Source organism: Helianthus annuus, chromosome 15 (assembly GCF_002127325.2).
Source record: "Helianthus annuus cultivar XRQ/B chromosome 15, HanXRQr2.0-SUNRISE, whole genome shotgun sequence".
Lineage (NCBI taxonomy): Eukaryota > Viridiplantae > Streptophyta > Magnoliopsida > Asterales > Asteraceae > Helianthus > Helianthus annuus.
Genome location: NC_035447.2, coordinates 122,321,505 through 122,347,904, shown reverse-complemented (window position 1 = coordinate 122,347,904; position 26,400 = coordinate 122,321,505). Strand labels below are relative to the sequence as shown.

Genomic DNA, 26,400 nt, shown 5'->3' with positions numbered 1-26,400 from the left:
TTTTCTTTAGAAGCTGTGTACAAAAATATCAAGAAAAAGACAAATATTGGTTATGTAAACTTTGGAAGTAAACATCTTTGTTACCATTTGGACTAAAGGAATGTGAATCCCTGTTGACCATCTTTTGACACAAGTAAGATAGTTTGAACATTAGACCCCTGCAATAACATCAGAATATGTAATATTTTACTAAAATTACTATTCTTTTCTAACTAAAAAACATTCAAGTTTCATAATAGTTTCATAAATTTTAAAATTAACTGTTCTAAATAAATGTATAGATTAAGCCAATCATTACACGTAATGTAAACATAATGAAGTGTTCTTAACATCCGAAAATGTACTTTTGATGTGTGAAACCTCCTTATTGTACATACCCCATATGATTCATTACAGCTTTGTCCAGTCGACTATATGTAGCAAGAACATTTATTTACAAAACTAACATATCTAGAACATTACCCCTCTTTAAGTAATAAAAAATCTTTGTAAAAAACACATTTATTTAAAAACATGAAACACCAAACATATCCAGGTCTTGAATACATCATCGACATCCCAATGTTCACAGACTGAACACTATAAAGCTTCAGGAGGCCCAACAGCTTCAAAGCCTACACATTACACCAAAATTAAATCTAAATCAACAATCAATTTACCAACCGGACAAAACAAAAGAAATTATGAAGGATTTTGAAACACCTCTATTCAGTTTTCCAAAGAAAGAACAATGCAAAGAAAGAATAAGTTAAGGTTCTTTCCAAGGTTTCTTCACCATCGGATATTAAGATATTATGACAATGTTACCCATAACCAAGTTATTATTGTAATAGCGTGCGAATCATATTTAATACATCAATTAATTATAATATATAACTCAGATCTTGCAATTACATGACTACTTTCCAGTTCCACCACGTATCTCCGAATCACGCTTCCACTTTAATTCAGCTCTAAATGTTTCAAATTCTTCTCTACTCATGAGAGGCCCACCTCCCCTTCATGCCGATTCCCAACTCTGTAAGATCCCCGTTCTAACATATTTTCTTATAATTAATTGCTCCAGTTATGTCACAATAATAAAAATAAATAATTACTTAATCATAGACTAAAATGCAAGATGAAACAACTATGAATACCTTAGTTGGAATAAAAGGAGGCATCATGAGTCCTCTTGGTGCGCTAAATTGATCTTGGAGAAATATGCTTCCAAAAGGAACATCCATGGGCATAAAAGGATCATCATTTTGAAAGCGTTTCTGCAACCGAAGGGGTAGGATAATTATATTCAAAAATTCAAATTACTACTGTTTCTTTCAACAAAAAAGAAAATCAGCTCCACTTGATTTTGTTTACGAAATTTATCGCCTCTTCAAACTCCACGGATATCTTTGGTAGGGCCTCTTCATCCTCGATGACATTTATTTCAAAGCCCTTTGGCAAGAATCAGAAGAAAACGCTTTAAAAAAGACTCATAGTGTAAGAAGAACAAAGCATGTGTTCTTAGATTTGGAGAAAGTCCTTCTACAACGATGGAATCAAAATTCATCGGAGACTAAGGTAGCGTTCGTTTCATGGAATGGAATGGAATGGAATTAGGAAGTTTTTCTTTGTAAAACTGATCTTGGTTGGGGGGAGGGAGGAATTTGAAATCCCATGAATTTCTTTAATCAATGAAATTTGTGACTATTTCAACATTCCTTAGAAATCCTTCACTCTAATGAAGGAATGGAATGGAATGTTGAAATAGTCACAAATTTCATTGATTAAAGAAATTCATGTGATTTCAAATTCCTCCCTCCCCCAATCAAGATCAATTTTACAAAGAAAAACTTCCTAATTCCATTCCATTCCATTCCATGAAACGAACGCTACCTAAAAGAATTTGTGGAAAACAATCTATTTGTAAAAGAAAATGAGCATGCCCATAGAATGCATAACAATCCAATCAAGTGAGACCTTCAACTCATTTGACCCGTTTCCATTTAAATAAATCTTTAGCTTTACTCTTTATAGCATAATACAATATAACAGAGTAGTGAGTAGGGATGAGCCAATGTCATCGGGTACCGGAACCGAATCGGTGAAAGGTGGGACTGGTGGGGGGAATATTCTGAGGTGAGATTATTAATGGCCAATAAAGTCTAGGTGGGATTATTACAGGCCAATTTCCCATTATTTTAAAACTTGTAATTAGAATTAATACTTATAAAACAAAAAATGTAAAAGTAATTCCGAAAGCATACTATGGGTGATCCCAAATTCATGTTGGCACATATAAATAAAAGAAATGTGTCCATAACATAAGAAGCTTTCAACGGCGTTTTAAACATTTAACACTTGAGTGATCACTATCAATCAGATTTCCAAATTGCAACCTCCATGAACTCATCTTTAGTAGCATAAGCTCCGAGCATACCAGTTGTATTGAAAGACATGATAACGTCACCTGTAGGAGATATACCTACTAAACCAGTGGTTCGTTTTGGTGTATCCTCATCAACCATACACACAACTGTTATTTTGAATCTTAACCTCCATTAGAGGTGGCAAAATGGATGGGTTGGATTGGATTGGTTGTTGGGTCAGGGTGGGTTTGGATTAGAATGGGTTTGGGTCAAGATGGGTAAAAGAAAGAAGAAGGTCAAGATGGGTTGGGTCAGGATGGGTTTGGGTTAGGATGAGTTTAGGTCAGGATGGGTAGAGAATAAATCAATAATAATAAAAAGCGAAGAAAAATATAAAAAAAATATAAAAACTAAAAAAACATAAATAAAAAACAAAAAAATTTTAAAAAACAAAAAAATTAAAAAAACATTAAAAAAACGAAAAAAATTAAAAAAATAAAAAACAATGGAATCTTGGGGATGACCAAATTAATAAAGGTATGTATGCTGCCTTCTTGCTTGCGGTCTTCCAAGTGTTTTTAAAATAATAACATAATAATCCAAATTTTTAAAATGGCAGCATGCTAAACTTCAGCAGACTTTTGACAAACATTTTTTACCAACCCATTTAAGAAATAAAACTGAAGACAACCAACATTTGAACAGTGTTTTTCATTCATTGAACTATGTCTATCTGTAGAAATTCTTGTATGCTTCAAAAAACCGATACGGCTCAAATAGTTCAAGCCAACTACCATTATTTAACACCATAGCCTACAACAGTTAAAAACAAAACTATAAACTTTATAGCAAAACCGACCACCTCAAATAAATGGAAGTACCTCACACCCCTCTTAAACTCTTCAGTCATTATTCGTAAAGTACTTTATGACGAACCAAAATGGAGCTTTTTTCAAAGCCCCATGTTTGACCCGAACCAAAACGACCCTTTTTAAAGCGACCCATTCTGAACCAAACACATCCTAACCCGAAGCAAAATGACCATTTTTCAAAGCGACCCGTTCTGACCGGAACCCATGAACGTCCCATAAACAATTTGTTTAAAGTTCGGCCAATTTTCAAAACTCGTATCGTGTTTCGCTGGTAGTTTAGAAACAACACTTCTTTTTAAAACCGAAGTCATATTTAAAACAAAGTAACGAACAAAGCTTACATCTAATTGAGAGAACCCAGACGTCCTAAGTGATTTTGAGGGGAGCGCCCATCCTGAACTGTTGTTTGATTTTGTGTCGCCCATCCTGACCCATCCGCCTTTTTTACATTATTTACTTATGCCCATCCTGACCTACCAACACTTTATTGCTGGCCCAAAAGAATCCAAACTTTTAAGTTAAATACCCATCTTGACCCAAAATTTGTTAATGAGTTTGTTTTGCCAAGCCTTTAAGTACAGACATTACAGTTCAGACTTTGCATCGTACACCTAGTCTACATCAAAATTTCAGGCATTTCACCGAACACAGTTCAAGCATTTCATCGAACTGGTCTACATCAACAGTTAAAGCATTTCATTGAACACCATTCAGGCAATTCATCGAACACCTGGTCTACAACAACAGTTCAGGCATTTCATCAAAAACAGTTCAAGCATTTCATCGAACACTTAATCTACATCCTAAGATAAATAACCAACTATATAAATGGCATTCACATGAAAATTATTGGTTAGAGGATTGTAAAATCTACTACAAACCTTGTTTTGTTAATTTCTGACTGATGGACTGTAGTTCTTGCAACTTCTCCACGATCAACAGTAGCTCAAGCTAAAATAGAATAAATCAACATCTAAATAAATTAGAAAAAAAATGTATGCTCTTTTATATAATTAAAGCATCAACAGCTAACAACCGTGTATAAACAATAGATAAACTACAATCATACATTACAAGATTATCACCTCAGATTCTTATCTCCTTATCTCCTCGTTAGCCTTTTGTTTTGCAATTTCCTTCATTTTCTCGACCTTACGCTTAGCGGTTTCCTTTGCAATTTCCCTAGCCCTCCATTCATTACCTTCTTGATCAACTTGGTTAAATCGCTCGTGTTCCTATCGAAGAAACTCATAGTTTCACAAACTACAACTAATAGACGAAAGAAAAACAAAAGAAAAGAAAACGCGTATACAGGTACTACTTTTGCAAGCATTTCCCCAGCGTGTTGTCTCTTTCTTTTCCGCCAAAGTTTGTTTCTTTTGTGCTTTTGCATTTTATTCGACAGTCACACTGCTCCAGACTTCTCCCATGGCGTTTTATCCTCGGTTATAACCTTAAATGGTTCAAGATTGTTTTTTAGCTTCACCATCAAACCGTTAGCTGCTTCCAGTGAGATTTTCTCTTTAGTATCCAATGATATCCTGTTATTCTCTAAAAACTTCAAAAGCCTTCCAGTTGCAGTTTCATTAGCTTTATCATATGTTCCTTCAATATGCTGCTCGGTACCTTTCATTGCAATAAGCCTCTCCAACTCTTTCTCCCTGCAAGATACCCTAAATCTTAAAGATCTATCACACATTCACACTAAAAGTAGAACAGTTCACTTTAGAAATGATTATCGTATACTCACATTGCTTCTGCAAGATCAAGTGTTTCGGAGTTCCTTCAGGCAACCTTGCACATTTGTGGTGTTCCAAAAAACGCTAGTCACTGGTGGTGATGGTGGAAACCATGGTGCAGGTGCCATCTGCTAAGTGGAGGTGGAACCATTGTCCGGATCACTGGTGGTGATGGTGGAAGCCATGGTGCAGGTGCCATCTGCTGAAACGGAGGTGGAACCATTGTTCGAATCATTGGATTCAAACTAACAGTTGCTGCAAAAGACATCACAGAAACACAAAAAAAAAAACAACAACATTATGACTGAACCATTGGCATTTGCCCCACTCAACCTATTCCCTAGTAGCAATTTTTTTCCTTAAACCCTTGTTGGACTCGTTTGAGATAAAACAACACCCAAATTGACCCGTTTATAAGAAAATGAGTCAAAATGTAGATCTAAACAACTCCCCATTAGCGGATCTTGACTTGTATAGCGTCGTTGATAAAAACATTGAAGACATTCAAGAGAAAATAACAACTTGTTCAATCTTGGTTTGATAAACAAAGCAACCCTAATTCATGCCTTTGAATGACAAACCGACCACATTTATTTGTTTGGCGTACAAAAATAACCAATTGTAGTCAAGTAGAAAGAGTGACAGAAAAATAGCAGGGTATCAACGCCATACCTTTATAGCACTATGCATGGAATCCAATGACATGAATTCCACAAAACCAAAACAAAATCCCTGTTGCCGGAAATAAGAAAAACAAAAAAAAAATCTTTCAAAAAAAAAATGAAGACCATAAAAATTTTAAAGTGATCGAACAAATGAAATTACAAAAATCAAACCTTATTACTTCTGACTTCTGACTTCAAAGTGAAGGAACTCATGAACATAGTGTCGGAACCCTAGCAAGTTGAGCAGAAAGGTCGTCGCCATGTCTGCGACACCACCTCTGTCTGTCGCTCTCTTCTTATCAAAACCCATTGTTCAAAAAAACAACAAAACCCAAATTCATAATAACATACAATTAACAATAAAAGCAATTGTACCACAAATTAGGGTTCGAGTTGAGGATTGCAGGATACCTGTATTTCAAATATCAAATATATTCTTCAGGCAACATTATTGAAACAATAGCAGATCTGTAAGTCAAGAAAGGCAAAGTATTATAAAATGGAAACCTTATACATACCTCAAAGAATCGAAGCGGCTTCAATGGAGAGGAGAAAACACAAAGATAGATGAAAAGAATGAAAGCGGCGTTTGTAGTTTAGGGTTTACAGAGAAAATGTCCTGATATATTGCCTTTTATACAGATCCGAATTCAAGGTAGCGGATGACCCGTATTCTATCGGATCCCGTGTCCAAACGAAAAAAACAAAGTGGACGTGATTTTCCCGCCAAAAAGCAAAATTTAGAGGCCTGAGAAGCTGACACATCAGCAGAATTTTTCACATTTATTATATATAATAGATTAGTTTTCTTTAACACGAATAAATAGGTTCGTTAGGTTTGATTGCATCTTTCTTTTTAATTATAATAATTATTATTAAAAGTAATTACTAATTAATGTTATTATTCTTACTATCATAATTCTTTTATTCTTACTAACCTGTATTATTTCCGTATAAACAAGTTTGATCGACAATTTAAAAAAGTGTGAAGTAGTATACATGTAATAGGAGAATTCTAGCTTTTTCTATGGAAATGATACTTGACCACTGTAGGAGTGGAGAATATATAATAGCTTAGTGCATGCACAATGCATGCTTAGGCTATATGTTGTCGTCTCCCATATTTTGAATCCATGTCACTGCCATACATAGATGCATTTTGATGTCTATAGCTAGTAGGTCATCGAGTCTTCGGTGATAGGGTGTTAAAACGAGTCTAGAATAGCTTGGTTTGGTTGTATGTTACATATGTTTGTGGGTTTGTGTGTATGGTGGCGATTGAAGACTCAATTGTTTAGTATGTTAAAAGATTGAGTTCATAAGTTTGGCGATTGGGCTCCATCGCTAAGGACAATCCTTAGCGATTGTGACCTGCTCTTATATATACTTCATAACCCACTTGATCGCATAACTTTTTCTAAAGTCTAATAGTCAAATTCTCTTAGTGTGTGTGTTAGATCCAAACCAATTGTAATTGTGTATTGTTAAAGAAATCGAGGTGAAACGTTTATTTACAAGCTCGTGTGATTGACGTATGTGTTGATATGGATTCCGCACATATTTACACATAGTTGTTTCATAGATCCAATCTGTTCACGGACCTACACGTGGTATCTGAGTTATACACTTGATTCTATTGTGTGTATACGTCAATTGCAGGTTGTTTTGGTGAAAATCCATTGAATTTGATTGAAAATGGTTTGATATTGTTTAAGTGCATTTTGTTACTATTTGATTGAAATTACACATCAGTTTGATTATTTTTTTTTATTTATTTATTTTTTTTTTTAGAAATTAATCAATTTAGGATGAATATGTGTGTGTTCTAGAGGTTGTAGGACAAATCCACATCCAAATTGAGGGAATTCTAAGTGTTTTCAGTTTTCTGGTTGATTTTCCTATCACTATTCATTGTCGGAACAATGATTCTGTTCAATTGTCAATCTAGTGTTCAATCGTTTGAAGTCCATTAGCGGTTAAGACACAATCACTATGTAATTTTAGCGATTGAAAGTGATTTGTTTGTGTTAGATAAGCGATAGTTAGTAAATCGTTTGACATTTGTTAGCGATTAGAGTCGATCGTTCGTGAAGATAAACGATTAAAGTCCTTTTATTTATATCTTTAGCGATTGTGAGTGTTCTTCATTGCCATATTCAATCACTAAGTTCTTTTAGTAATTGCACTCGTTCGTTTAGGATCTATTAGCGACTGTATTGGTTAGTGTTGACGTGGTCGGAGCATGATATAATTTTTAATATATTTTTAAGCACTTTTTACTCGTTTATCAAGCTTTAAATATACAAACTACGATATAACACTATCACTCTCTACAACACGTTAGGGCAAGTGCACCCATCGTTGACGTAGTATAGTGATGGTAAGCTACCGAGGTCATCCAAGGACACAAAAGCTTTTAATACCGAAATATCGTCATCGTCTAATCTAACCAAATTTTGAGAATTTTTTTTAATAATTAAAATAAAGAAAGAAACTAAAATGATAAAAGAAAGACAAGATAGAATCACTTGGTTCCGACTTATCTTTTACGTATCCTTTGATGATTTTCGCACTTTGGATTTTTTAAGAGATTATCTTAGTTATAGTGACATGTGCCTCTTTTGGAGGCAACGCTACCCTCAGCCATATTGTTCCGAGTTAGCAGGGATACAGTCACGCAAGGCCAGAATATTGGAAGATAATTAAGTAAGTTATTAATGCGAAATGTGGCATGTCCCTCTTTTGGTGGCAACGCTACCCTCGGCCATATTGGTCCGAGTCAGCAGGGATATAGTCCCGCAAGACCGGTTTAAAGTCTTAATAGTAGTTTATTTATAAGGGATTCAAGTCGTTCTTACTTCCCCCGATTTGATGTTATCTGCCTCAAAGGAAGTCCTAATAAGCTTGAATCAAGTTCTCGTAGGATCTATACATTGAACGAGGCAAAAACTTTACCCAAACCACCTTTCTAACCTCCTTACAGGTAGTTAACGTGTTTTTTATAGACCGTAATGACACGAATGAGTGAATCAACAAAACATGAAGAGATGATAGAATTCACTTTCAATATAAAACACTAGTGATTAAAGTCATTAATACAAACCCAATTAGAAAGTTAACCAAAGCTTGGAAATCAAACGTAATACATAAAAGACTTATCTTCACCAAGTGATGTAAGAGATTAGCCATTCATGGCCTTTGTTTGACAAAACTCTTACAATCAAGCTAGGATCCCCAGAGTACTACACACTCTAAAGATGGATGGATGAATGTGGTGGATGATGGTGGTATTGTGGTGGTGGAGTGGTGGCAGGTGTGAGAGAAGTGGTTTGCCAAGGGATGGATTGTAACTGAACCAAGCACCCCTATTTATAGCTGGAAATAGACGGTTTACGCGGCCCCGTGTCTCGTTCTTCTCTGTCTTCATTTAATGAGTTGTGTTAATCCGTATGCTCACATGACCCCGTGTGTCAACGGCACGGCCCCGTGGCCCTTGTACTTGCTGTGCAATCAAGATTTTGCATATCTGGGAATTGACCACGGCCCGTGTCCATGGGACATGGCCCCGTGTCTCTTGTTTGCTTCAGTTTGTCTTTTTCTTCATGGAATCTGGAGTGGGGCACGACCCCATGCCTTGGTGGTACAGCCCCGTGCTTGTCTTCTGATTTGTTCTTTTAGGTCTTGGGGTGAAGCGCGGAGGGTCGGTATGATGTATAAGCTTCTCTCTTCTTTTGTATTTATGTTGATTTTTGCCGTTAATTTGTTCTTTTTGTACATTTAAGCTATTTTAATCCTGAAAATCAAAAGTATACAAAGAAACACAGTTTTTCCAACATTAGTACTAAAAAGGGTTGATTTTATACCCTTTTTGATATAATTTATATGTTGCATTTGGTGCATATTGAATACCTCCATACTTGAATCTTTTCTTGTACCCAATCAAAACTCTTTAATATTGCTTACACATCCAAATGGAATAGGTAGAGAAGAAATTTTTGGGTCTTGTTTGAGAGTGTCGAGAATTCAAGTTCTTTTTATTCTTGTTTTTATTTTATTTACAATCCTATTTGAAATGATTTATTTTAAACTCTTTTTAAGAAAAATACATATTTTTAGGCATAACATGCCCTTTATAATTTCATGAGTAAATTGCCATTTTAGTCCCTGAGTTTTGTCTGAAATTGCCATTTTAGTCCAAATAGTTTCTTTTTCCTATTCTAGTCCCTGAGTTTTCCATTTTTTTGCCATTTTGATCACATTGCCTAACTCAGTTTAAAAACCTGGTTATAACCAGGGGTATTTTTGGCATTACCAAAAAAAACTTCCTAAATTGCCATTTTCATCCAAACAATTTTTATATATTTTTTTCTTTGGGGTATTGGCCTGTAATAATCCCACCTAGACCTTATCGGCCATTAATAATCCCACCTCAGAATATTCCCTCCACCAGTCCCACCTTTCACCTATTTTTCCTACGATGGTCCCCCGTTAAAAAAACTTAACGAAGTTAAGCTTTTTTTCCAAATTACAAACAGATTTTTTAGGCCTTTTGATCAGAACGATGATACGAGTCCATTGATGTAAAACTTACTTCGAAATGATGCTCCAAGTGACTTGATTTTGGTTAATTGGAAATTTAAACACCCGAATTGAAGCGCCATTTTCATCGTTTGGAGCACCATTTTGAGGAAAGTTTCATATCAATGAACTCGTATCGTCGTTTTAATCAAAAGCCCTAAAAATCTGTTTGTAAGTTTTAAAAAAGCTTAACTCTGTTAAGTTTTTTTGATGGTGGATCATTGTAGGCAAAATAGGTGAAATGTGGGATTGGTAGGGGGAATATTCTGAGGTGAGATTATTAATGACCAATAAGGTCTAGATGGGATTATTACAGGTCAATTTCCCTTTTTCTTTTAATCATTTAAATATATATATTTATATATAATAATTATAGTATAAAAAAAAGAAAATTATACAGGGGCACATTTAATTCTCCTGTCTCTCTCCATCTCGCTCCTGTCTCTCTCCCTCACTAATGACTAACCAGTAACCACAGTAATCACCGCCGTGCATCACCACTACCATCTTCATTCACCACCACAACCCACCATCTCCACCGTTTCACAACCCCACTCTCTCTTACTCTCACTTTTCTCTTTCTACATAGTCTTTCTCCTCCACCACCATTAGTTGCCACCCCCAGCCATCATTAGCCACCACCCCCAACCACCATTAGCGAGCACCACCACTGCTGCCACACGCTAAACTAGCCACAACCACCGCCACTGCCACCACACCCCATACCAGCCACCACCACCGAGCTCCATCACACATTTTGGGGTGATAACCCACCTGCACCTTCAGCCATTAAAAACACACACACACACACACACCCCTCCGATCTACACCTTCACATTCCAGATGTACACACATCTTTGATATAATCGATTGGAGTGATGATGATATGGGATTGAAGGTGGTTTGATTTAATCGATTGGAGTAAACAAAACCCTAACTTTCGAATTGGGTATTCAGGCACATTAATGTTTCTTTCTTCTTTTCTTTCGTATTGGGTATTCAGACACAATAATATTTCTTTCTTTGTGCAAAATTTGAAGTGGGAAAGATAGAATCATGAATCTTTATTCTGTTTTTAAAGATTCTTGAAATGGAAATTGGTAATGCTACCCCCACTTATCTTTTTGGTTCTTTTCTATATTGGTTGTTTGAAGTGGGTATTTCAACACTTTTCGATAATGTTTGAATACGTGATGGTGATGGGTGGGAGATGCAGAGATGTAGAGGTGGAGAGAGATGGGTAGAAGGGAAAAGAGAGAGAATGTGTGTGTAATTGTGTATAAATGATTAATGTAAAAAAATTATAAAAATGGTTTTGGATACAAATGGCAATTTAGAAACTTTTCTCAGTTAATGTAAAAAATACCCTTAATGTCAAAAATACCCTTGTTATAACCAGGTTTTTAGACTAAGTTAGGCAATGTGATCAAAATAGCAAAAAAATGGAAAACTCAGGGACCCAGAAGCGAAAAAAAACTATTTAGACTAAAATAGCAATTTGGAACAAATCTCAGGGACTAAAATGGCAATTTACTCTAATTTGATTAAGCTATATACAAATTCACATACCTCACAAGAGATCACTCAACACTCGGCCGAAGATGTACAAGTGAAATGCTCGATCCCGGTATGGAACTTACTCCTACGATATGCTTCACAAGTAATCAAACCTCCTCCTTTTTGACATAACCTTTGTAAATATCAAGAGTACTTTAAAAAGGGTAGGTTTTGGTTAGGGATAGGTAGTTTTATTTGAAAAGTGGCTAAAGGCTTAAAATGTCGGTTTTGTTTTGAAAAAATTATTTCACTACTACAAAAGGTAGCATTAGACGGTGTCAAATATTTTTTTAGACGGTGTTAAAGTAATAACACCGTCTTAAAACCAATACCAATAGCTCTTTTTAATAAAATATTCAATAAAATTCAGAAGAACACCGTCTAATGCTTAAACACCGTCTTATACTAATTTCTCTAACCTTTAGACGGTGTTGTCTCTGAACACCGTCTTATAAATATTCAATGAACCCCGTCTAATGCTTAAACACCGTCTTATAAACTAATTTCTGCATCCTTTAGACGGTGTTGTCTGTGAACACCGTCTTATAAACTGAAAAAAGATCGATCAAATATCAACCACCAAGACCTTATCTCTTTCCTTTCATCTTCCTCCTAACTTCTTCATCTTCTCCATCTTCCTCATAACAACTTCTTCATCTTCATTCAAGAATTTCACCATTAACAACCTTACAAAGTTTCAAGGTTAGTTTTTTTCCTCTTTATATATGTTATTTAATGTTTTTTAGTTTTATAAATAGTAGTTATATCATGTTTAATTATATGTTGTTAAAAATTCAAATTTGATTTTTTCTTGCTTTGTTTTGATAAATCACTAGTACATTGTATATAAAAATTAGTTTATATATAGTAATAAAGTGTGTTTAAGTTTTAACCTTGTTGTAATATGTTTTTAGTGAAATATAAAATATTAATATTTATGGTTTTGAAGTTAATGTTACATACTAGTAATCTATCAATGTGTCCTAATTAACACCACTTGTTTTGCTACAATGCTCTCAACAACCACTATTGATCTAGAATAATATACCACGAAAATTGGAGAAAAAAGTAATAATCATGAAAATGAATCGTGGATTTTGTCAAATTTAATAAAACAATATTCAATAACAATTAGATGTTATTTATATTTTTATTAACATATAGATGTTATTTATATTTACATTTACATGTAGGTGTATAAATATAGATTTAGATAACCCTTTAGAATTACCCGTCTAAAATTTATCTAATAGAGATAAATTTTGGATTGTCCCGTTTTGGTACTGCTTTTTGAATATTCTATCTCATTTAGGATATGTATACATTTTAACGAAACGTCATTTACTATGATTCACCTAACTATTCTATAACGCTAATTTTGTAGCGACCATTGGTCTTTGTTCATCATTGCCCAACACATAGGACGTGTTTATATTTTGGATTCAACAAAGATAAAAGGCGAAAAGAATGCTTCTAACTATCGTCTTTCAAGCCTAATTCCTACCGCCTTAGGATCCAAGTTCAACTACACAATGGTTGATGTATGTGTGTTTGCTATTTCTAAATTGTTTGATTTTCGTTACTTTTAAATAATAATTTGTTAATTTATTACAGTGTAAGCAACAAAAGGGTGGATGAGAATGCGGCTACATGGTTCTCCAACATATGTTTGACTTTGTCAATTTGTATCAAAACCAATTTCCCGATGAAGTAAGTAAAATATACTTGTTTATCAATTTATTACTTAACTGATTATTTTTTTTATAACTTAGAAGGTTTAGATGTATATAACATGTAAATATATACATAGCTTTATTGCCGATGTTGTTATCGATTGTTCTCTTTGCCTTTAGATTTATTCTATAATATTTGTAATAACTCTTTCTATCTACTTTTATTTTAGATGTGGCACGACACGAGAGTGGCTACGGATAATGAAATAGATGTTTTGTTGATGACGTTGATGCCGAAGTTTTTTAGCGAGTTAGGTATTCCGTTAGTTTAGCTTATGTGTAGTTTGTTATGTGTTCACAAATGATTGTATTTTGACGGGTTTATTTCCGAATTGGATGTGGGGTTTATTTTGGATTTGAATGTGCATTGTTTTGGTTTGATTTGAAAATGTTCCATTGGTTGATGTATTTTTTTCCAGCAAATGTATTTTTGGTGTATTTTTTTTCCAGCAAATGTATTTTTGGAAAATATATATTCAGTAAATGTATTTTTTTTCCAGCAGTTTATAAGACGGTGTTGGTACTAATGGTATTAAAAGACAGGGTTCACTAAGTTTATAAGACGGTGTTAAAAGTATTTGATTTAATAAATGTTTTGATATTAAAAGACGGGGTTCACAAAATTTAAGCCGGTGTTCAGTTTGAACACCGTCTAAAAAGGCTTGAGTTTAAGCCGGTGTTGAAAACACCGTCTTAATTAAGCCGGTGTTGAAAACACCGTCTTAAAACCCTTTTCACCCCGTCTAAAGCTCTATTTTGTAGTAGTGTTTATTTGTGACTTAATTATAAACTAAAGGCTTATAAGAAAGGGGTAACTTCGTAGAAATGTAACTAAGTTTGAGAATTGTTTTAATTAAGTCACTGAAACTTTTTTTTGTCTCTTTTAAGTCATTGAAGTTTCATTTGTTGTTCTAATATCATGTAATGATCAGGTTACTAGGTTACTAATGATGGTATATGAAATGAAAAAAATATACAACTACATAGGACTTTTAATTAAATAATGGTAGAATGAAATGCCTCCCAACACACCAAACACCCTACTATCTCCGTCTTCTTCACTCGCACTGTCAAACACCAATCCCCCTTTTTTCCCAAATAACTTATTATATCTCCAACTGTCACCATGAATGCAATTTTCCATTACTCGATTTAAAGTTTTAAAAGTTAAATCTTGTGATTTTGTTTAGATAACTTTGTTGAATAATGTTTCCATTGGTTTCTTGCTTTTCTAACAATGGTGGATATTAACAGGTTCGTGAAATATAGTAGCATCAGTTTGTCCAATCTCCCCAATTTCATCATACCCAGATCACAAGATCCACCAAGATCCACAATTGTCCAACAAACCTCACCTGAATCACAGCCTCTCAGATCAACGATTGTACACCGATTCGATTCAGATCAAATCTGTTCAGATCTAACTGTTGTGATGGAGACACTGATTCGATTCAGGGAGCTTTTGTTTCGACTTCCGACCGTGATGGAGACACCGATTAGATTCAGGTAGCTTCCGCTTCGAATTCCGATTCATCAACAGCCGCTGTACTGAAGCAACGATGTGTTCGACATCAGCGGAGCCGTTTAAACTGTAAGCTTGGTGGTCAGTTTTTTATCCACCGTGTTGTCTGATTCCATTAAATCTCAAAATGAGGTGGTGGTGGTGGGTTGAAGGTGATGGTGGAGGTGGTGGTGGGTTGAAGGTGATGATGGAGGTGGGTTGGTGATGAAGATGATGATGGTGATGAAGATGAAATGCAGAGCTTTCATATATATCCTGTTTTTTAATTTTTTAATTCTTAGTTTTAGGTTTTTAATTGTTCAAGGGTAATATAGTCATTTCACACTTAGTTAACTGAGAAATTTAACAGAGGTTAGGACTGGGGACCAACCGAGTGCATTTTTGACAAGTTTTGGGACCACGCGTGTAATTAGTAAACCACTAGGACCAAGTATGAAATTTTTGCAAACCACAGGGACCAACTAAGCATTTAACTCTATTTTTTATTTGGGTGAAATTTGGATGTAAACATAGCATTAAAAGAAAATATAAAATAAATCAACGTCCCGCATAATCATTAAAATAATATAAAATAAGATAAAAAAAATAATCTGGTGACCCGGTAATTACACACTGTTAGAACGCTAAATTAAAGTTTAGTTATTTTAAAAAGACAAAAAAAGTTTGAATGACTTAATTAGAACAGTAAGCAAACTTGGTTACATTTCTATGATATTTTCCCTAAGAAATAAGTTTGCTTATTTTATTTCAAGCAACTAGACAGAGGGAGATTTTTTTTATATTCACAAGATAGCTAAGTCGCATATTTTTGTATATTTCAAAAGAACCGAATTTTACTAAAATAAAGGGGTGTAAAAATAAAGAGGTTTTGGGTGATGGGTGATTTATGGAAAATTTGTATTTTGCGGGTTTTGAAAATAAGGATTTTAGACTCAAAGGGGTTAACTAGGGGGATTTTGTTTTGTTTTGTTTTTTTTTTTTTGGGGGGGGGGGTATAAAAAGAGAAAATAAGGTTGAAATGAAAAAAACGTTTATAGTCCTAACGCCTCAATCATTTACTTACTTTGATTAGTCGGTAAGGACCATGAATGTATTGTTTTGTCAAGTTCTAAATTTGTTAGAACCGTGTAGGCTATTCACACAAGAAATGAAAATTGAGTATTTAGTAAAAAGTATGATATGGAATGCTCGGTAAAGGCTCAAAGACTCAAAATTTGTGGGGAAAGGGTAAAATGTGAAAATGTATATACAATCAAATTTTCAAAAAAAAATTGTCATGCCTTTTTTATAGATTTTTCTTATACGGTTCTTTTTATCACGACACTTTCGGTTGTAAATTTGTAAAAACAAAGTTTTTAAAACTTGGTTTTCTAACTTAAATAAAAAACAAGACAAAATACTAAAATAAAATAAATATTTTGAAAAAGATTTGAGGTGTTTTAACGTTTCCAAGTAAAGTTTTGTGTAAGACCTGTTTTAGGATAAACAAATTAAGTCCCCCTCCCCCACACTTAAATTTTACATTTTCCTCAATGTGTCCAAAATGAGTTAGATTTGATTAAATGTGCATATGTGGGTTAAAAACAACAAATTTTTTCTAAAACTAGATACTCGACACAGGGGCGTGCTTGGGGGCACAACCTGTGCAAAAAGTGGCAGTAACATGAATTCTGTGAAAATTTTTAGAAGGCAGACACGGGGGCGTGCCAGGTAGGCACGACCCAGTGTAAAATGTGCCAGTAATGAATATTTTCTAGAAGATGGGTACGGGGGCGTGCTTATAAGACACGGTCTTGTGTAACAGTTCCAGAAACAAATTTGTTTTCTGCAGACTTGAGGCACGGGGGCGTGCTTACCATACATGACTCTCTGCTGCACTTACCGTTTTAAAGATTTTGATTCGGGGGACTTCTGTTTACGTGTATGAGGTTCTGTTTCAACGTCCTTTGGTTATCCCCAACCGTCTTTTAGGTTTATTTTACTCCTACAAATAGAAAACTTGGAAATAAAGGCATTAACTAAGAGCTAAACTAAATTTTAAATATAATTATTCTTTTTGAAAAGCAAGCCATACTTTTTGAAATTGAAGAACTTATGCTTAAGTAAAATACTTTATTATTGGATAGTCCATGGAATGCCTCCATGGTGTGCCACTTTTATAAGGGTCCTTGGCTAGACCCAAAGTCGGTCAAATGTTACCCGAGCGGGATGAATCGCACCACAAGTTGCACCATCTACGGGCGTAGTCTAAGCTGAAGTCTATTGATTTAATGTAGTTGACCGGATCATCCCACTTCAAATTTCATTTCTTTGTCGCTGACCTTCAATGTTAGCCTTCAGTCACTCATATCCACCATGGCCCGTGTAGTGGCAAGGAATGGTCTTCTTAATATGAGTGGGATCTCGGTTTCTTAATTCATATCAAGGATTACAAAATTAGCCGGGAAAACAAATTCCCCAACCTTAACCAAAAGATTTTCTACGACACCTTGAGGGTATTTTTCCGACCTATCCGCAAGTTGGATGCTCATCCTTGTAGGATGTGGTTTTCCTAGTCCAAGCCGGTTGAATATGGATGCAAGCATTAGATTAATGCTAGACCCTAGGTTGGAAAGCGCATTGTTTATTTGCGATCCTCCAATGAAGCAAGGAATGGTAAAGCTTCTGGGATCCGAGGGAGTTTGTTGAGGAGTGTCGCCGAGCATTCTTCACTTAGGTTGACTTTTTGAATTGACTTAATCTTTCTAAGGACTTCAACAAAAGGAAGGTCAATGTGAAGTTGTTTTAGTAGGTTTATGAACTTGGTGAATTGCTCGTCGGTCTTTTGGCGAAGTAAACGACCAAGGTAGGGTATCGATGGTGGTTTGGTTGGTTCGGTGTATTGGGTTGAGTATTTTCTTGGTTATTGGTTAAGTGTATGTTAGCGGGTTAGTTAGTTTGTTGAGTGTTTTGAGGTGAAGTAGTTTCACTTTTGAGAAAAGATTTTGATATCTTCGTGCACTATAAAAGCGAAACATTAAATCAATTGTGTCAATGTCTTTTCATCTACTTAGTGCCATGGATGACTATGAATTTATACCAGATTTAAAGGAAGCTAAAGAATAGCTAGGGGAATCTTTGCTGCCTGACGTGATGTCGTGGTCACAATCAAATTTAATCCAAATACAACTAATAGCTAGCGGTAAGTGGGTATCGAACTCAGGGAGTATGTGGAAAATGTGTTATGCTATAGCGTTGTGATTTAACTACAATTACCTAAAATGCAGAAATTAAAATTCAAGAGTTGTTTGTTTTGGTTTTAAGAACTAAAATTAACTAATTAAATTGCAAATCAAAGATCGTAGTTTGTAAACAGATTAGGAACAAGCGACCATCCTAAATTTCCAGTTTGCTTTTGACAATTGTGTTTAAATTCACTAGAAAGAATCACATAGACATGATTCATGTATAATTGTTTGTTGTGATAAAAGGGAACTAAGCACTCGGATTATGACAATGCGAGGTTGTTACCCGATAACCAATTGATTAATATCCAACCCTAATCCCTCCCGTGATATCTCGATTGTCAACGACACCAAGAACGTACGGTTTAGAATATGATTATAACATCAACCAACAATTTACAAACAAACATTCACACACCATAATAAACAAACAAACATTGCAAGTCTATTATTCTAGAAATACGAATTCAAACACAAAAGCCATAGACAAACCTTCAATTCAGGATGATCACCATAAGTTTAGCCACACATAGCTTGGTGAATCATCATAGCAACAAGTTCAATGTTCATACGGATCGAAAACACAAACGAATTATTTAGAAAATGTTTACAACCAAGCCAAGATCACGAAAATCGCCCCTAGCAAGCTCCCAAACCGTCCAATGATGAGAATATGTGAAAAGACACCATAAAACTGACTTAATTGAGGCAGTTACATTTTTCCGCAGTTTCCACCGTAAATTACGGTGATACGGTATCACCGTAATTTACGGTGAGGTTCAAAGTGCTACGGTGTGGAAAGACTGAGTTACGGTGGGAATTATCTGAGTTTCAGGGCCACCGTAAATTACGGTGCCACCGTAAATTACGGTGGACCCCTGAAACATGTGCCTTGTTTCTTCTTTTGTTCCGCACACGACCCGTTCATCTTCAAACCTTTCAAAGCTGCATTTTTCTCCACTTTAAGCCGCCAAACCGCACCTGAGACATAAGCAACAGTAGTTATCTAATTCAAGATAATTGCTCACTTAAATGAGGGATAGCTTGTGTTTTAACATCATAAAGGGTTGTCAAATGGACCACCCGTCACATCCCCACACTAAACCGTTGCTTGTCCCAAGCAACTTATTAAATCAATTTCTCAACACGTGATCAATGTAAATCAAGCAAAAACATGCAATCCTTTTACTATCCCCTTTTTAACACCCAACTGATGCACCCCTCTCTATATCTCTCCTCTCGGTGACAAGTAAACACTAGCAAAGATACGCTAGCCACACAAAAGGCAAACGGGTGATTGCGCAACTATATGCTTGTACCTAAATCGGTCCTCCGCCTAAACAAATGCTAAAACATGAATGCAAATCAAAAGGGACTTCAAGGTTGTAACGTGGCTAGGTGTATGGGTAGGAAATGGAATATATATGAAGTAGCGAATGACTTTACCCGGTCTTTTATTACACAATGAAACAAATAAACACCAAACTTAAACTTCTATATACAAGACAACTCAACATCAATTTTTTTCTTTTTCATTGCTTTTTCGTTTTTTTTATCAATACGTAAACATTCAACATAACATCATAACATATCTACACACTACTAAAACACTACTAACACTATAAGACCGGGTTAAGTTGGGTAAATTTTTTTTTAGGAAACTAGCTAAGGGGTAACAAATGATAGGCTTTAGGCACAAAATTGAGCAACTAAATGTCCAAACCCCCGCCCCTCTCACTACCAAGCTCATATATATAATTAATGAGGTCCAACCCCCCAAATCCCACACTCGCACAAACTAAGACGAGGCTACCTAAATGCCCTTATCCTTTCTACATTCATGCTCAACTAAGGCCTCGAACCGTATTCAAGCACAAGTTCTAATGCACCGCCACCCGTTGCCACTCTCATCAAAGATAAACATTATTTATATACAAGGTGGCTTCAACTCTCACCAAGAAAGAAAAGGGTATCAAAGGGTTGCAGTGCATCATTTGGGGTTAATCTGGGGCATTCAAAATTTCACAATGTTTTGCTTGACTCAAAATTTTCAAAACCTTCAAAAATTCCCCCGTTCCCCACACTTGGGATACATTGACCCCAATGTATGGTTCTAGGAGGCTTTGATCACTAAACCTCTCTCAACATCAACAATTGCTTACACACTCAAACCCCAAATTTCTTTTTGGATTTTTCATTTTATAATTTTTTTTATATTTTTCTTCTTTTTAACACCAACACACCACCGACTAGCACCAAACCAAACACATCATAACAACTAACACCACCCAATCACCCGACCATAAACAAAGCAAACTAACAAATATGCACAAAATATACAAAGGAGGAACACCACCTGACTAATAATAGCGCAGTCCCGGCGGTCCAAAAATGGACGACATCATGTCGTTCCATTCTCCAAACGCAAATGAGCCGCTACTACTCCCTCCTTGTTGTTGTTGAGCTCCTTCTTGTTGCCTCGGTCGATCCATTGTGAGTGGTGAAACTGTGGAGTCGGGTATGACACACTACCATCATAAGGTGGTAGAGAAGCATAATCCACATGTTGTGGATCCACAACCACTGGCCTCCCGGCGTGCCAATCTGCATGTAACCTTCTCTCTTGATCATCGTGGTACCGATTATTCATTTCCACTTCTTGGGAATACGCAGAGGTGCGATTCCACGCCTCACTACGATCAAAGCTTTGTTTCAAGGACCGCTCTATGTTTGCACTCATCATGGTATTTTGATCATATAATGTCCGCTCCGGACCCGACCAAGTTTCAAAAACAGAAGCGGGAGGACGTTGATTTGCTATCACCTCTTGCATGGTACCTTCATAAGCCCACCCGGGCACATAAGAACGCTCCGTATAGTCGTAGAAAGCGCCACCATAACCTCCACCCGGGCCCCCTTGCCCCAAATTCACGTTCACATGTTCACCACCATGCGGCGCATCCGCATAATCATCATCACCACTTGGGATTTCTGCATCACTCTCGGGTTCATCTTCTTCACCCGGTAACAAATTTCTCGCACCCGCCTTTAAAGCTCTCCATCTCTGCCCCTCCGACTTAAGCTTATGGTACCGCTCCGACTGCGTATAATTCCAACCAATCCCCATCTTATCTAGAGTAAAAGGCTGATGTCTTTTTGTTGCTCCTCTATCTTCTGACGTAAGTGCCTTTTGCTGCTTCATTAACCCCGTGATGATTCGGCAATATGGAACTATATCCCTTCCATATTTGTTTCGGCAGATCCACAGGTGGTTCATGATTAGATAACGGATTGGGAAACGCGGGCCCCCAGTAAGTAATGAATAGAGGACTGGTACTTCAGGAAACCTCATTTGCTCTTTGTCCCCCCTTCGCGGTATAACATTCAATAAACAAATTGCCAACAATAATTTCGCTTCGATTTTTAAATTCTTCCGATACAAAACTCCATGATAAGTACCGGGCAAAAATAGCGTTGCCAACATGTCGTTCCAACGGGGGTGCTTCTCCGGCTTCACCAAAAGGTCATCAAGGGTGGGAACCATATAATCACGGGCTGGAAGGCTATCGTATTTCCCGAGCTTCTTCAACGTATCAAAGGACATCTCCACTGGAACCCCATGCACTTCACCAATCAACTTCATTTGCGATGGCTTTTCATATGTGTTAACCTTGAGAGTTGCCATCCATTCTTGAATTTCGGTGATAAACAAGTTGCTTTTATCTTTGTCAAAACATTTAAGTGCCGACTCCCAACCTAGAGCGCGGAACTTGTCAAACACATCGAACTGTTGAAATTCCACTTCCCGAACTTCCTTCTCACATATAAAGGCTGCTGCCTTATTCTTCAACTTATTCATTCGGTCATGGTACAAAGTTGATTGCCAATGCTCCGGTTGTTCATCCAGTGGACCCGAATCCCATTTTGGCTTTTCAGCCGGGTCCAACTCCATCTCTTCCTCACTTCCACTCTCACTTTCATCAACTCGACCTATGTATTGTCTCTTCCTTGGTTGTTCCGGCTGTTTACCCTTTCCCTTCGAAGACGAAGATGAACTAGCTCCGGTCTTTTCTTTTGTTCGTGCCATTTCCTACACACATTAGAGCAAACAACACAACCAAACGAAACAAAATTAGACTCTTTTCTCCAAAATATCCCCACACTTGCTTGTTACTATGGTTGTAGATGTTAGTGAACCAAAGTTTATAAATTTTTCAAAATTGGGCATGGCATCTCTACAATGTAGAGATTCCCAAAAGTTCACTACTTTACTAACAATCCTACATCTACAAACCATAAGCATGTTCAAGTAACAAGTAACAAGTAAAAACTATAAATAAGCAAGTGGGTATGAACAACTATAAAAAATAACCTCAATTTTCACAATGCATCATCAAAATTCAACAAATACACTTCCATACCTTTGTTTGAAGATGATAAAATGCTTGTGAAACAAAAACTCCAAAAACCCCCAAAAATTTTCGGACTAGGGTTTGGAATTCGGACTCGAAAACTGCGTTTCTTGTAAATCTCTTGGCAAAATCAGAAACTACGTGAAAAATTAGTCAAGATAGACTCCGATTTCACTTGATTTGGACAAGAATTGAAGAAGTTATGGGTGATTGAAGGTTGAAGAAGAGTTGAAGTTCTTGTGGGGTTTTGGAAAGTGGTGGAAGAAAGAGATGAATGAGAAAGGTGAGGAGAAAAGGAGTGGCTGGGGTTACCTTCACGTGATGTTGTGATTATTAGTATTTTTTTTTATAAAACGCCGGAACACAAACGATATATGCCTTTCCAGAAGCCACCGTAAGTTACGGTATCACCGTAAATTACGGTGAACTTCTGGAAAATCTGCTCACCGTAACTCAGTAGCTAAATGTCGTAAAGCCCAAATTTTTTAATGGCCACCGTAAGTTACGGTGCCACCGTAAATTACGGTGGCACCTGGGCGTTTCTGGTTCGATTAAAAATGTTATTTTACATGTGTTTTTTATATTTTTTTTTCAGTTTTTTCGATTTTTTGTGTTTTTAAAATTTTTCAAAAGCAAGTAAAAATCACCTTACCCCCTCGAAAGTTCCGTGTTGTCCTCAACACAATGTTAGAGCAATTCGGGACCCGAATATCCCCACACTTGTTTCAAACACGGATCTCAAGGAAATACGGTAATCGCACAAACTATACAAAACAAAATAAGACAAATGCTACTATTTACATTACCAAACATGGGCCTCTTATGGTTGTTCCTCATCGACCGGGCGTAGAATGTAGCCCACTTTATCAAGCTCCAAAGTGTTTATGTCGTTCCCCTCCAAGTACGGTTTCAACCGGTGACCGTTCACCGTTTGTTGTTTTAGCGTTTGCTCGTCTTGGATATCTACGTCACCAAACCTTCCAACTCGCCGAACGACATACGGGCCCATCGATTTGCTTTTAAGCTTACCCGCGAACATCTTGAGTCTTGAATTATATAACCAAACCTTTTGACCCACTTCAAAGGTTTTCTTCCGCAACTTCGCATCGTGTACTTTCTTGAGCTTATCTTTATAAGCCGATGCACATTCATAAGCCTCATCTCTAAGCTCTTCAATTTCACACAATTGTAGCTTTCTCATCTTTCCCGCTTCGTTGTAATCCGCATTAACTGTAGTGATCGCCCAATAAGCCCGATGTGCTAACTCCATTGGCAAATGACAACCGTTTCCATACACCATCCGATAAGGTGTTGTGCCAATCGGAGTCTTGAAGGCCGTTCGGTATGCCCATAACGCATCATCCAATTTACCCGACCAATCGTTCCTATCCGTTCTTACTGTCTTCATGAGAATTTCCTAGATTTGACGGTTGGACAATTCGACTTGTCCACTCGTTTGCGGATGGTAGGGTGTGGCGATCCGGTGATTCGCACTATACCTCTTCAACAATTTACTGAAATTAAAGTTTTTGAAGTGCGAACCACCATCACTTATGATAACTCTTGGAATGCCAAAACGAGCGAAAATGTTGGATTGAACGAATTTACAAACAACCGAATGGTCGTTTGTTCGTGTTGCAATGGCTTCAATCCACTTCGAGACGTAATCCACCGCTACCAAAATGTATAGAAAGCCATTCGAATTCGGGAAGGGACCCATAAAGTCTATACCCCATATATCAAATATCTCTACAACCAAGATTGGTTGTAATGGCATCTCATCCCTCTTCGGTATACTTCCCATCTTTTGGCAATTTACACAGTTTCTAGCGAATTCGCATGCATCCTTGAAAATTGTGGGCCAATAGAACCCACATGAGAGAACCCGATATCCTGTTTTGTGCCCACTAAAATGACCACCACATGCGGACGAATGAGCATGGGTCAAAATTTCCAACACTTCTGTCTCGGGCACACATCTTCGTATAACTTGATCCGGTCCAATCTTGAAAAGATCCGGTTCATCCCAAATATATTGCTTTACTTGGACCATAAATTGTTGTCGTCGCTTCTTGGTCCAATGACTTGGAATGGCACCCGTGGCTAAGTAGTTGACATGGTGAGCATACCACGGTGCAACGAAGGTGGAGACGGCTAAGAGTTGCTCGTCGGGAAAACTTTCATTGATTTCGCTAACATCGTCGATCCCTTCCACCGGAATCCGAGACAAGTGATCCGCCACTACGTTCTCACTTCCCTTTTTGTCTCGGATTTCTAAATCGAACTCTTGTAACAATAATACCCACCGAATCAAACGAGGCTTCGCGTCCTTCTTCTCCATCAAATATCGGACCGCACTATGATCCGAATAAACTACCACTTTGCTTCCCCAAATATAAGCACGAAACTTATCCAAAGCATATACCACCGCTAATAACTCCTTTTCAGTTGTGGTGTAATTGAGTTGTGCTTCGGATAAAGTTTTGCTTGCATAGTAAATCACCACCGGCTTTCTATCAACCCGTTGACCCAAAACTGCACCAATAGTGGTGTCGCTTGCATCACACATTATCTCAAACGGCTTTGACCAATCCGGTGGTTGCAAGATAGGAGCCTTGACCAAGTGTTCCTTCAAAACAGTGAAAGCTTGCATACACTCGTTAGTAAAATCAAATGGGACATCTTTTAATAACAAGTTGCATAAGGGTTTGGTGATAACACTAAAACCCTTTATGAAACGTCGATAAAACCTCGCATGTCCCAAAAATGACCTTACACCCTTAACATTTTTCGGAGGTGGCAAAGATGCTATTACCTGTATTTTTACCTTATCCACCTCCATCCCCCTTTCATAAATTACATGACCCAACACAATGCCCTCTTGCACCATGAAATGACTTTTCTCCCAACTAAGCACTAAATTTTTCTCAACGCACCTTTTTAAAACTTTTTGTAATTCGTTGAGACAAGCATCAAAACTAGTGCCAAAAATGGAGAAGTCATCCATAAATACTTCCAGCGACTCTCCAACCATGTCCGAGAAAATACTCATCATACATCGTTGGAAAGTTGACGGAGCATTGCACAAGCCAAATGGCATTCGCCGAAAGGCAAAGGTGCCATATGGACAAGTGAAGGTGGTCTTGTGTTGGTCATCCGGGTGTATTGCTATTTGATTGTAACCCGAATACCCGTCCAAAAAACAGTAATATTTTTGACACGATAATTTTTCAATAATTTGGTCAATGAAAGGTAGCGGGAAATGGTCCTTAGAAGTGGCGGCATTCAATTTTCGATAGTCAATACATACACGCCACCCGGTAACTGGTCGGGTGGCAATTTGTTCACCACTTTCATCTTTGACTACTTGAATGCCGGCCTTCTTAGGCACAAGTTGGGTGGGACTCACCCAAGCACTATCCAAAATCGGATAGATAATTCCCGCATCCAACCATTTAATTACCTCCTTTTTAACTACCTCCCGTAGGTTCGGATTTAATCGCCTTTGAGCTTCTCGTGTCGGCTTTGCATCTTCGGTGGTAATGATCTTGTGCATGACGATTGATGGACTAATCCCTTTAAGATCGGCAATCGTCCATCCTATAGCTCCCTTGTTGTCTTTCAAAACCTCCAATAAAGCTTGCTCTTGTGCCAACTCCAAATTAGAGGCAATAATGACTGGTAAAGTGTCATTATCCCCTAAAAACACATACTTCAAGTGGCTCGGCAAGTCTTTAAGTTCCAACTTTG

At 36.9% G+C, this 26,400-nt stretch overlaps 1 protein-coding gene and 2 long non-coding RNA genes across 10 annotated transcripts; 1 reads left to right on the top strand and 2 right to left on the bottom strand.

The window, feature by feature from the left end:
• Nucleotides 1-331: 331 nt before the first annotated feature.
• LOC110941506 lies at nucleotides 332-6,234 on the bottom strand. 8 transcript variants are annotated; one of them, XR_002594125.2, is made up of 10 exons: nucleotides 6,143-6,234; nucleotides 5,796-6,035; nucleotides 5,632-5,691; nucleotides 4,971-5,214; nucleotides 4,542-4,881; nucleotides 4,306-4,455; nucleotides 4,102-4,171; nucleotides 3,562-3,955; nucleotides 1,140-1,259; nucleotides 332-614 (listed from the first exon to the last, which is right to left on the bottom strand). It is a non-coding gene; the product is annotated as an uncharacterized LOC110941506 (long non-coding RNA). The 8 variants fall into 8 exon arrangements; XR_002594127.2 differs by having other exon boundaries at nucleotides 3,562-3,950; XR_002594124.2 differs by lacking the exon at nucleotides 3,562-3,955 and adding an exon at nucleotides 895-1,034.
• Nucleotides 6,235-12,350: 6,116 nt separating this feature from the next.
• On the top strand, nucleotides 12,351-13,858 carry LOC110939264. Its single transcript, XR_002592115.2, has 4 exons — nucleotides 12,351-12,461; nucleotides 13,144-13,300; nucleotides 13,374-13,469; nucleotides 13,663-13,858. It is a non-coding gene; the product is annotated as an uncharacterized LOC110939264 (long non-coding RNA).
• Nucleotides 13,859-20,010: 6,152 nt separating this feature from the next.
• LOC110939262 lies at nucleotides 20,011-22,940 on the bottom strand. The gene is made up of 2 exons (XM_022180994.1): nucleotides 22,660-22,940; nucleotides 20,011-22,328 (listed from the first exon to the last, which is right to left on the bottom strand). The coding sequence occupies exon 2, from the start codon at nucleotides 22,323-22,325 to the stop codon at nucleotides 20,640-20,642; it is 1,686 nt and encodes a 561-aa protein (XP_022036686.1). The 5' UTR covers nucleotides 22,326-22,328; nucleotides 22,660-22,940; the 3' UTR covers nucleotides 20,011-20,639.
• Nucleotides 22,941-26,400: the final 3,460 nt, after the last annotated feature.

Excerpts from the sequence above, each read along its gene's own strand:
- LOC110939262 (XM_022180994.1), bottom strand. The coding sequence starts at position 22,325 with ATGGCACGAACAAAAGAAAAGACCGGAGCTAGTTCATCTTCGTCTTCG.